This window comes from Propithecus coquereli, unplaced genomic scaffold, assembly GCF_000956105.1.
Source record: "Propithecus coquereli isolate 6110/MARCELLA unplaced genomic scaffold, Pcoq_1.0 Scaffold422, whole genome shotgun sequence".
NCBI lineage: Eukaryota > Metazoa > Chordata > Mammalia > Primates > Indriidae > Propithecus > Propithecus coquereli.
Genome location: NW_012149975.1, coordinates 1 through 12130, shown reverse-complemented (window position 1 = coordinate 12130; position 12130 = coordinate 1). Strand labels below are relative to the sequence as shown.

The following is a 12130-nucleotide window of genomic DNA, read 5'->3' as shown; positions in this document are numbered from 1 at the left end:
AGTTCAAGACCAGCCTGAGCAAGAGCGAGACCCCGTCTCTACTAAAAATAGAAAGAAATTAATTGGACAACTAAAAATATATAGAAAAAAATTAGCCATGCATGGTGGAAGGCGCCTGTAGTCCCAGCTACTCAGGAGGCTGAGGCAGAAGGATTGCTTGATCCCAGGAGTTTGAGGTTGCTGTGAGCTAGGATGACGCCATGGCACTCTAGCCCGGGCAACAGAGTGAGACTTAGTCTCAAAAAAAAAAAAAAAAAAACCCAACCTCTATACACAGGATCATCCCAGTGATGGGAGGAATGTATGCGTACATTTTTTTAAAAGATTGGAAGAATATACATCAAAATAGTATCAGTGGTTACTTTTGGGTAGAGGGGTTGTAGGTAATGTTGCTTTTCTGTGTTTTCCAAATTTCCTACAATAGGCATATTTTACTTTTATAAACAGGAAAAAATGTTGTTTTATTTTTAAAAATTCAGTCTTGGCTATGGCCTTAAAAAAGCTATTCACCCGGGCATGGTGGCTCACACCTGTAATCCCAGCACTTTGGGAGGCTGAGGTGGATTGATTGAGGCCTGGAGTTCAAGACCAGCCTGGGCAACATAGCAAGACCCTATCTCTACAAAAAATAAGAAGAAATAGCTGGGTGTGGTGGCAAGTGCCTGTAGTCCCAGCTACTTGGGAGGCTGAGCTGGGAGGATAGCTTGAGCCCAGGAGTTGGAGGTTGCAGTGAGCTATGATGACACCATTGCACTTCAGCCTGGGCTGTAACAGAGCAAGACCCTGTCTCCAAAAACAAGAGATTCTATGATGATACTTTCCTAGGAAGGAAAGCGGCCTCAGATATTTTAGAAAAATCTTCAACTACAACCAAAAAGGTCCTTGCCAATTTGGTTAATCAGAGCATTTAGCTTTCAGGTGGTATTATTGTATATAAAACATTTATTTTACCTATAATAAAACCCTATTATAATTTATTATTACACATAATATGCATAACTTATTGTTATACAGTATAACTTCTTATTCTAAAGCTTCACGTGAACCTGACATCAAATCTTATATCCTGAAACATGTAGCAAAAAATCTTGATGAAACAATCAGGTAGCTGACAGCCCCATCTGCTGCTTTCAGTGCTGTCAAGGGAGTGGATGCCACTGTACTATCAGCCATAAGAACCACAAAAGCACTGATAAGTTCCCAGAGGTTTAAAAAAACCCTCCAATGCACACAACACACCAAATATTAGAATTTCCCTTATGCTGATTAAGCCGGGCTAAGAGAAAACCGAGAGTAGTCATAATGCCCTGTACTGGGAGAGAGAAATTTGGGGGCTGTTCCCAGGAGAAATAAGACCTGCAAAAGCTGGCAGCACCCCTAAGGGGTCTCAGAAACACCCTTCAGCAGGCAAGCAGCTTAGGGGTCCCTGAGGAGGCACAAGGGAGATTATCCTTACCATACGGGGTGTAGGGGGAGGCCCATTTTTAGCAAATCCAGTACATGAAACTCTGATGTTAATACACAAGATAAATTCCAGAGTAGCTTTTCATTCTATAAAAGCATTCACAGCAGGGTTCCATTAAATAGCCAGCTCTCCTACTGCATTTGAAGTAGGATTCAATAGACAAACATTCAGCTGTCATGCACCTTTATAGAAAGACAATAGCTATATACACCTACGCACGCGATCTAAGTGTTGTTTCCATTCCACTTACAGAGACCCTGCTGAGCTAAAAGCATAGATTCACCTTCTCTACAACTCTCTCCCCACCCAGCTCAAGGGGTCAAAGCAGGGAAGGGGTGGAGTTAAATTCTGCCACCCCATTGGGAAGCAGAAGCAGTCAAGGACCTAAAAGAAATTTAGGCTGGAGAACGAGGAAACGTTAGGATCACCTAATCCAACCCATTCGTTGTACATAAGGGGAAAACAGAGACTCAGAAAGAGGAAGTGACTTGTCCCGCGTCACAGAGTGATTTAGTAGCAGAGAATGAATGGTGCTAGGATCCAGGGCCCTGTCAAGCAGACTGCCACTCTCAAATGGAAAAGCTGACTCAAGCGGCAGATGTATTTCTTTATGCTGGTAAAATTCCGAGACATCGGGCTGTAGCTGGTCTGAGGCAGAAGGGTCAAAAACACAGCCCAGAAGCCTGTGGGCTCACCGAGGTGGCTCTGGCCCATGGAAGGCCACTGAGGCAGTCAGTGCTGTGAGGGCCTGCACTCCTCCTCTCCACTTAATCCCCCACTTTTCTTCCCCATTTCCCTCTCTTCTGACTCCGGCCTAAGGCTCAGCCTGGCTAGCTGCCGAACTCGAGAGCCACAGAGCTAATGAGCCCACCGAACTCAACCAGCCAGAGTCTAGGTAAAATATCTCCACCCCGGGCCAGGAGTGACCCCTGCTCAGGGTGGGTCAACTTTCCCACAAAAGCCAGACACAGTCCCTTCAAGCCAGGCAATTTAAACAGAGTTTTCTAGGTGTTCTGGCCATTGCTACCTCCAATCTGCTAAAAAAAGAAAAGAGAAGAAAAGGTTTACCCACAGGCCTCTGGGTGAATGCCCAACTGCCCTCTGGGGAGCCCGAATTTGCCTCTGCCTCCATCTGGTCTTATTTAATGGGGATCTGAAAAAACCCAGTTCCTGCCTGAGCGCCAGTGCTCGGTGCTGGGGCCCTCCCATGTGAAAGGAAACCGAACACCACCTCACACCTCATCAGGGCTGAGAAAGCAGAGTTCTGTTCCTGTTACCCCAGGGCCTTCATTAGGGGTCAGAGAGGGCCCTGGCAGGGGAAACCTGAGCCCTGACGCATGGCCCTGAGAAGTCCCGCAAATCTTTTCCGGGTCACCTTTAAGTGAGTGGGACGGATGACCCCACACCAGGCCAGCTGAGAGCACACTGCATAATTCAGCAGATGGCTGCCTCTAATGAGAAGACACTGAAGAAGAGGATAACATTATTTCTCACCCTCCCGAGCATGTGGTCTCCTTCCTCTGTGCAGGCAGCAGAGAAACCCACGGTTTCAAATCCCAGCAGCAGAAGCCTCCTCCTGCCAAACCGAGGAGGAAGGGTCTGTGTTTCTAATTTATTCTGCACCCCCCCCCAGTTGTTACTTAAAATAATTCATCATTACATGGCTGGTGGCTCCAAGATTTTTATTTAAAGCAATATGGAGAGGAAAAAAAAGAGAAAACCCACACAACCCGTGACTGTGCTATCTTGGATTTAAGCTGAGGATCTTTTTAACATCAGAGAGTCTCCAAATCACCCAAGTATACTCTTCTCTGGCCCCTATGAAGGTGCTGGGGGGAGGGGGAATGCAGCAAGAAGAGGGGGAGGAGAGGGCATGGCAGGATTTTAATTTCTTAGAAACATCATGAAAATACCAGTGTTTTTTTTTTTAAAAGGAATCTGTGTCATCTGGTAGGTATTTCATTGTGTCATCCAATGACCAACAATAACACTTTGGACTAAGTCACTTGGTCTCCCTGCACCTACAAAACGAAGAGAATGATAATACTTGTCCAGGAAGCTTTTGAGGAAAATGAAATCACACATGGAAGCATTTTGAGATAAGTTAAAACCCATGACACCTATCCATGGTTTTCCTCTTTCTTTCTCTCTCTCTTCTTTCTTTCCATTTGTCTCAAATGTAGTTTTAATGTATATGCAACTAAAACCCCTTCTCAATTGTTCATGCTCACTTTTTTGGGGGACAGAGTCTCACTCTGTCACCAAGGCTGCAGTGCAATGGCACAATCAGAGCTCACCGGGGCCTCCAACTCCTGGGCTCAAGCGATCCTCCTGCCTTAGCCTCTGAGTAGCTGGGACTACAGGCACATACAGCATGCCCTGGTATTTTTTTTTCATGATTTTTAGAGATGCGGTCTCGCTATGTTGCCCATCCTGGTCTCAAACTCCTGGCCTCAAGCGATCCTCTCGCCTCAGCCTCCTGAGTCTCTGGGATTACAGGCATGAGCCACCATGCCTGGCTAGTATTAAACCACGGCTCTGTTCATCCAGAAACTCAGGCAAGTCCTGAGATCAGTCCTATTTAGTTTTGGAATACCTTTTTCCAGGGGACTTATCTTCCTAGTTAGTTTTGCTCAGACTAATGCAATGGGTTTATTCCCTTATAGCACACAAAGACATGGGCTGTGCTGGGTAACAAAGCCAGCAATTAATAGAAAACTTACAGCAGAGACTTCATGAAGTAAATGCTATGCACATGATTGCAGATCAAAATCTCATTATACTATACAGACAAATCACTCTGCTGTAATGCAGTTTTGTAATAAGAACATCACTACCACTCACATTTCCAGGATTTAGGATGTGAAGAGGAAATAGGGCTTATTCCTGTTTCTCATTTGGAAGCTCTAAGAGGGCAGAGTTCCTGTGTGCCTTGGCCACCACTATATCCCCAGCACCTGGCACAGGGCCTGGCAGAGTTGGTGCCCAATAAATATGTGCTGAGGGAATGAATGAAAGTAAAAGTGGATGAATTAGCAAATGAAATGGTCCCAACCCAGTAGCAGAAGTGAGATCTCAACCATCTTCACATCTGCTCGTTTGCTATTTGATGCCCTCAGGAAGCCTTTCCTGTCACCCTCCACTCCCATCCACTCTGCTGGATCAGGTCCCCTTGTAATGAATTCTCATGGCAGGCAGCTATTCTCCTGTGTAGCACTTATCACTGGGATGATTGTATAGTTACTTGTGTCTGCCTCCACCACTAGATTGTAAACTCTTTGAGGGAAGGGGCCATGTGCATTTGGGGGGCATTGTAATTCTCCCTCGGCTTTCTATTTTGAAAAATCTCAAACACACAGAGAAGTTGGAAAACAGTGTAATGACAACCGACATACCCTCAACTTAGATTCAATAATTTTTAATATTTGGGGCCATGTAAACTTTCTATAGTCCAGTATCCTCTATACAGCTAGGTGAATATTGGGGTTTTGAATCTTCTCCCCACTCATAGGCAGCTGCTTTGGGACAGTTTCCCCAGGCTAACACCCCCCATACACACTAACTTTGTAGGGCAGAGTTAGGCCCTGCAAGTTCTTTCATTTGGGAGAATGACCATTATTACCTGGATTGCTACTGGAGAAAGCATCATTATTCACATTGTGGGATCAGTTCAAGCCAGAATCAATGAGACGCTATTTCAATGGGCTGGCACTTACAGTCTGGACCCCAGCGTGCAATGTTGAAAGAAACAGCTCAGTGCAAGAGCCAGGAGATGCAGCTTTTGGAGCCTATCCTGTGTCTCACTAGGTTACCTTGGTCAAGTCATATAACCTCTCAGAGTATATATTAATAGCAGCCCAAGCCACCTGAAAGGGCGGCCTTGCTGAAATAACAGGAAAATATCTAATCCCGCAATTTCCTAACAACACCTAAAGATCAATCACGAGCTCTCCCTACTGTCCGCTGTTTCTCTCCCAAGCTGGCAGGCACCCTGCAGGGTTCCATGGTCACAAACATCAGAAAAGAGCTGAGAGACAGAAAGGAAATGTATATCTTTTTCTTTACATTTGCCAGAAACTGCTTTTAGAATTTGTTTTATAGCCTCAAGGTATTCCTGAGAAGCTCCCAGAAGGACAGCAGGGGGGCAAACACCAGGCCTTAGTTTCCTGCCCAAAACCATATCTCAGGGGCAAAATCACATCCCCTTCAACAGCCTGACTACATTTCAGAGATAACCAAGTCTCCAGGAACAGAGAAGAAGCAAGAAAGACGGACAACCTGTAGTCTCACAGCTGCCTGCTAATTACTCCACAACAATTACTACTTTTTTCTTTCTCTTTGTCCCCATAAAATCAGCAGGTCACTTGGCCTCGCTGCTGGCACCCCCTTCTCTTTCTTTGGGATGCCACTGCCATCTCTCTGCTCTCTTTCTTCCCCCTCTCTTTCCCCTCTCTCTTTCATTCTCTCTATCTCACTCACTCTCTCTCTCTTCTAAGAACGATAAAAAACTTTTTTACTTTTATATATCTTAATTTCTTCATGAGAAATCTTTCTTCACCTGCGCCGTGAGCACCTACTAGGCTTTCCACCCTAACACCACCCAAGGCACCTCATGGGCAGGGGGTGGAGGGGAGCATCCCAAAGATCTTCTATAGTTCTCTAATTATTTCAGTGTCCACAATTTGTCTAACTACACTGTAAGTTTCAAAGCCATGAACGATGTCTACTACTTTTTTGGGTATAGTTGACAAGGACATGCTGGACACATATCAATCAGTCAAATAAATACTCATAGACACAGTGGAGAAATAATGTTGTCATACAGAGTCTTTCCCAGTGTTCATTTAAATTGGATGGAATTGTATTATGTACATCACAATTGAACTTTCAAGTTGCATGCATGCAACATAGGCCCTACCCAACAATTCTAAGGCCTGTTTTAGTCACTAATGATGGTTAGACACATTAACCCTCAACAGACTCTGAAAAGGACACCCCCCCACACACACACACCAGGGCACTACTCCCATGGCACCATGTCTCAGAGCTCATTACAAAGAACTCCTAAGCTAGCCACACTGAGGTGTACTCTCTAGTCTTCTCTTCCCAAACCCTGGATACATGCTCCTTGGAAGAAACAAGCAGCAACTAGACTTCCAAGGTCTCTTGAGTTAATTCCATCTTCCCTGGTGAATTATAACTTATTGCAGACACAAAGGAGAACAGAGAGACAAATGACACATAAACAAGTGCTTCACTGGCTGGGGGGAGGGGGGCTTGGAGAGTGACGTCAGTTTTCCCAGAAACCCATTTATCACGATAACAAGGTCTCAAGTGCTCAGGCTGCTCTTTCAGCTTCAGAATCTGGAGTACAATTATGTTCTTCATCATACAGTATGGCAAGTCCAGCCAGAGCAAACTGGAACCATGCAAAGCAAACCAAGTGGCCCTGAGCCACCCCCTACCCCCATCTGCAGAACAAAGGGGATCTCTGGGTTGCCTGAGTTGTGCCTGAGGTGAAGCACAACCTTCTGGAATGTTCCCCTTTGCAACATCCGCCCTGCAATACTAATCCAGGCAAGGGGCACTGGGGAGAGAGTATGGACAGGTCGATGCAAATTCATTAGCTGACAAGAAAAATCATTAGTGTCATTTTTGTTCACTAAGGATGGAGTAAGTGTAATCCAGAAGACTAATTCCTCCACTTAAGCTATGCCATCGCTAAAATGCAGGTAACGAGGAACAGGAAAGCACTCTGGGAGCCCTCAAAACACTAAAGCAATAAATATTGTGGTGCATTCTTGGGGGGAGAGAATTCTCTCGAATTCTTTCATCACAGAGCATTGTTTCCTATCTACTCCTGGTCCTTCCACATCATAACTGCATAGAGTTCTGTGCTGGGGCGTGCAGAGGGTGGGGGAGGTTCCTGCCTTTCCAAACAGGGACAAAAGGGTGGAATAAATGAATACATATCCTGTAGATCACGTATAATCAGATTCTGGATTCAGATTTTGAAAACAAATCAATTTCAATTACACCAAATACCTACAGGCGTTTTTTTTTTGCCCTGGAATTTCATTACATGAACTATTCTCAAAAATAAGTAAACTACAAGGTTTTAAAACATTTTCATGTGGTTCAGAGATTTTCATCAAGTAGTATTTGGTGTCATGGGATTTGACCTACCTCTTCCTCACGTTTCTTCCTCACCTTAAGGTGCTAGTGAGCTTCTTAAAATCCCAGATACCCATCGATGAATAGAAAAGCTAGGGTGTTCTCCCCAAATGGAATCGTCTCCCTTTGCAACCCAACTTCTGGTCAAAAAAACAAACATGGGGCCTCAGGTCACTTCAACATGATTTCCCTGCACATCCCAGGCTGGAAAACTTCAGCTCTGTAAATGAAGACTTTTTTTTTCCCCTCCGAGTCGGTCGCCAACAAAAAGAGAGACATCACCACTTTGGGAAGTCTCACACTTATTTTCCTGAGTCCCCATAAGAAGAAGCCAGCTCCACAGGTTTCGGCACACAAGCCCAGTTACACCGAACGCGCACCCCAAACAGTTCCCCAGAGGCCCGCTCAAAAATATGCCTAAATACGCAGCCTGCCACCTACAGGCCAGCCAACTGCACCCCACACTGACTCACAAATGGGACCCAGAGGCACGCAGCACCAGCAGAGAGGCGTTCGGACACGGACACACACCACAGAGGTGAGCACACTCAGATAAACAGGAGACTTACCTAGGGTCACACACAGGACCCGGGCGCCGCCGCCGCCCGCCCGGGAAAGCACGAGTGCGCGCGTGCACGTATATGCGCACACGCCGATACACACACAGACGCAGTCACATATGCAATGCATATGGAGAAACCCTAGCCCAGCCAGTCACCTCCCCGCCCCCCTCACCACTCACCGCCTTCTGCCCTAAGCTAACCCAGCCCCGCGCCCCTCTTCCGGTGCAGACGGGGGTCCCAGCGGGCAGCTGTGCCCAGGGGCGCGGCAAAGCCGGGGTGCCAGGGACTCGGAGGGCTCGGCGACTCGTGCGGCCATTCATTCGGCAACGCCCCAGCGGTGGGGCCACAGCTGCAGCGAGGGAGGCGGCGGCGCTCACTGCAGCTCTTGGGCAATGTTAAGTTCAGCTGCCGGCCCGCAGGCTTTGCCAACACCCCACCCGCCCGCCACCAGCGTTCTCCGGGACAGGCTGGAGAACTGAGCCACTGACCCCAAGAGCAGAAGTCCCGCCGTGCCTCGGCTCCTGAATGCTGCCCACTGCCCTCCTTGCGGCGGCGGTGGCGGCAGCCAGGTCTCCTCGACCCTCCCCAGGCCCCCAGCCGGGGCGCTGGCACCCAAGCCCCGCACTCACCACCTGGCGAGCTATATCGGTCGCTGCCATCTCTCCTGGGTCCGCCAGGACTACCACGGGCGCCGCCGCAACGGGAGCTACCGCACAGGAAAGAGAGGAGCTCCTCCGACAAAGAGAAAGTGTTACACTTCGGACGCGACCAAGTCCGGTGGGGGGAGGTGCAAGGGAGGGGCCCCCTCGCCGCTGGTCCAACCCCAACCTCCACTCTACCGCTTCCCCCCTCGGAAGTTGGGTATGAGGAGGGGGCGGATTTAACAAGCCGCCTCCCCCGACCTCGAGCTCAGTTCCAATTCTCCCCGCAACCCCAGCTGTAGGCCTCTGCGAAGGGGGGCGGGGGCTCCCCTCGGTGACCACGTCCTCTGCCCCCCTCCGCCACTGGGCCCCGTGGTACGTCCCGACCTCTGCTGGATTGTTATATCCCCCTGCTCCTTCTGACATCCCTGAGTCCCCAGACCCTGGAGGCTGGAGGGGAGTCCCCGCCCCTCCCCCCTCCGGCGCTCAGCTCAGCGACTGAGCTTCACTGTCCTCCTCTCCCTCCTCCCGGTCCCCGGTACCCGCTCTTCCTTTCCCCGGAGATCCCAGAGTGCTTGGATGGGAGCGCCTTGGCCGCTGGAGTCTCCATGCTCCACCGTTGTTCCCTCCGTCCCCAATGGCCCGGGAGCGCCAATGAGGCGGAGCGGGGCGGTGTGTGTGGGGGGAGGGAGCCTGCGGCACCTGCCGCTCCACAGTGGAGCTTAGAAAGGGGGCTGTTGTGGGGAGCCGCACTGCGGCCCCGCAAGTGAGCTGTGACACTCGGAGTCCGAAGCCAGAGGTCCTGAGATGCCCCTTCTGCCTTGGGGTTTCCGAAGCTCGGGTGCTGTGGCTGTAATTCCGTGGAGCCGAGCTCACCACCGTTGCACACTTAATGCAGAGGGACCCCACGCGCCTCCCGTCCCCAAGCTCTAAACACTCAGCGTGAGCAGACGCTCGGGCAACTCACCCCTTCTAGCGCCGGGGCGCGACAGACTCTTGGAGGAGGGGCTGGGGATGAAGGTCCTGGGTTCTACTGAGTGCGATGGAGGGGCGGGTGATGGAGAGCGGCCTTCAATCACTGTCCCGCCCCCTGATTTCCCCTGAACTCTAATTCAGCTCGGGACAAGGCGGCTGATAGTGCGCAGAGGAGAGAGCCTCCCAAGGCAGGAGCTGTGCCTGCCTGCTCTCCTTTTCCTCCTGGCCATCAGCCGCCGCCGCCGCAGGTCCTCTCCCTTGCTCTCCGCACCTCTCTACCTCTCCGGCCCTGACGCCCACCGCTCTCTCCCGGGACTGGCCCCTTGCTCGCTCCTTGTAACCGGAGAACCCTGGCAGATTTGGCATGCCCGAGGCCTGAGCGGGCGGGACACTCCATTCCACTCCTCCGAAGGGCAGGTTCCCTGGTCTCCGAGGGAAACTCAGCCTGCAAGAGGGACCCCAGATGGGGGAGGAGATGGCAGGCTTGTGGAGGAAACCTGGGCCGCGAGGAGGTCCCAGTGGAGCGTGGGAGGTGACCCCGCAGATGACCAAAGTGGGAGCCGCTGAGGGGGAGGCAGGAGAGAGAAACAAAGAAAAGCAGGAACCAGGGAGAGAGAGAAGGGACCCGACCCAGAGGCCCTGGCCTTGGAGAAGGGAGGAGACAAGGAAATGGAGTGGCCACGGGTAGAGCTTCCCTGGCGCTTGATTCCACCTGCTGGGGTGATGCTCCTCACACTCTCTCAGGGAGCTCTTGTGTACCCTGTGCTCGTTGAGAACAAGGACTGGCAAAATGCATCTCCATTGCCAAGTGCAGGGCCTGGCATCAGGGAGGCACTCAAGCTGGAGGCAGAGGATGCTGATGGGGTGGGGGAGCAGAAGAAAGAAGAGACACAATGAGGGAGTAGCAATAACGACAGTCATGAAGAGCCAAGTATTCAGGGGGTGCCCACTGTGCTCCATCATTGTGCTGGAGACTCAAGATTGACCTAAAGAGAAGAGCCTGGCACAACCAGGGACCAGTACAGGGGAGTTCTGGAAGACAGAAGGCGCAGGCCCACAGGGGAGGTGGCAGTAGCAAGGAAGAGGGACAGCTGGAGTCTCTGAGACCCTCTGGAGGGCCTGGGGGGCGGGGTTGGGCCCTGGAGTGGGGTGGCAGTGACACAGGGTACCAGGGCTGTGTTTGAGGAACTACCGTAAGCCTTGGGCTCCAACCGGATGGGGGTGGGGAGTCACAGGTGACCGGCAGCTTCCAGGCTGGGTGTCTGGGAGACGGGTCTTCCCTGGCAAGGGCTGGGGTGTGGTGGAAGGAAAGGGCCACTAACTCTGATCTGGACTTGGGATTTGGGTGGTGGCAGGACAAGAGGCGCCCATTAGGAAGCCAGAACTGAGAGGGCGGAGCTTGGGGGGGCGGGTTGTGGGGCTCCGCAGAATGCCGCACCCTGCGCGCTGCCCTCGCGCCTTAGCACTCCGCACGGACCGAAGCTCCCAGACATTTCTGCCGGGCGCTGCGGGCACCTTGGCACAGAATCCTTGGTGTCCCACCCGTGTGCCCCACTAGGTCCGCCTGTTCCTAGAGAGTACCAGAACCCCGTGGAGGCCTCCTCCTCCAAAACGTAGGACCTCGAAGACCTGGACCAATTCAAGTCTCCTGCAACCGTTTGGTTCCTCCAAGACCTGCTTGCTGCCAGCAGCTGCAAGCCCCTCCTGGGGCCTGGGCCTCCCAATTTCTGTACCGTGTGTGTCAGTGTGTGTGATGGTCTTGATGTGAGTAGGTGTGCACTTGTATATGTGTCACTGTGTGTTGGTGTGTACTGTCAGTGTGTCAGCTATGTGTCTGTGTGTACATCTGTGTGTCAATGCGTGTGCTGGTGTTTACTTGTACGTTTGTATTTATCGGTGTGTCTGTCCACCAGTGTGTGTATGTGTGAGTCAGATTGTCAGTGTGTGTGCGTGTTGGTGTGTTTGTCAGTGTGTTTGTGTGTTTCAGTGTGTGCGACAGTGTGTATTTTTGGTTTGTATTGATGTGTGTCAACGTGTGTATTCAATGTGGTGTGTGTGTATGTGTGTGTGTCAATGTGTAGGGAGATTTAGCTCACTGTGTTCTGGGCTTTACATACCTTACCTCACTCAATCAGTGGGACAGCAACTGAGAGGTGTGAATTATAATGCTCATTTCAGCAAAGAGGTTTGAAAGCTGTCTTGGTCGCTGCCTCCCAGTCTTTGGTCCCAGGTCACCTTCCTGGGTACAGGGAAGAGGGGAGGGCTGAGGAGGCAAGAGGGCTCATGAGTGGTCAGATGGGGGGTTTTCTTCG

General features: G+C 50.6%; 1 protein-coding gene across 5 annotated transcripts in view; it reads right to left on the bottom strand.

The window, feature by feature from the left end:
* The window catches only part of SEPT6 (septin 6), a 65090-nt gene extending 55920 nt beyond the window's left edge, over nt 1-9170 (bottom strand). For 3 of the 5 annotated variants that reach the window (XR_001137858.1, XM_012653537.1, XM_012653539.1), the window contains exon 1: nt 8832-9119. Coding sequence is in view for 4 of the 5 variants with exons in the window: in XM_012653537.1 (XP_012508991.1) it covers nt 8832-8861 (30 nt within the window). In the remaining variant the exon portion in view is untranslated. Of the gene's footprint in view, nt 1-2959; nt 3065-8831 lie in introns of all 5 variants that reach the window. The other 2 variants (XM_012653536.1, XM_012653538.1) reach the window with 2 other exon arrangements.
* Between the last annotated feature and the right edge of the window lie 2960 nt (nt 9171-12130).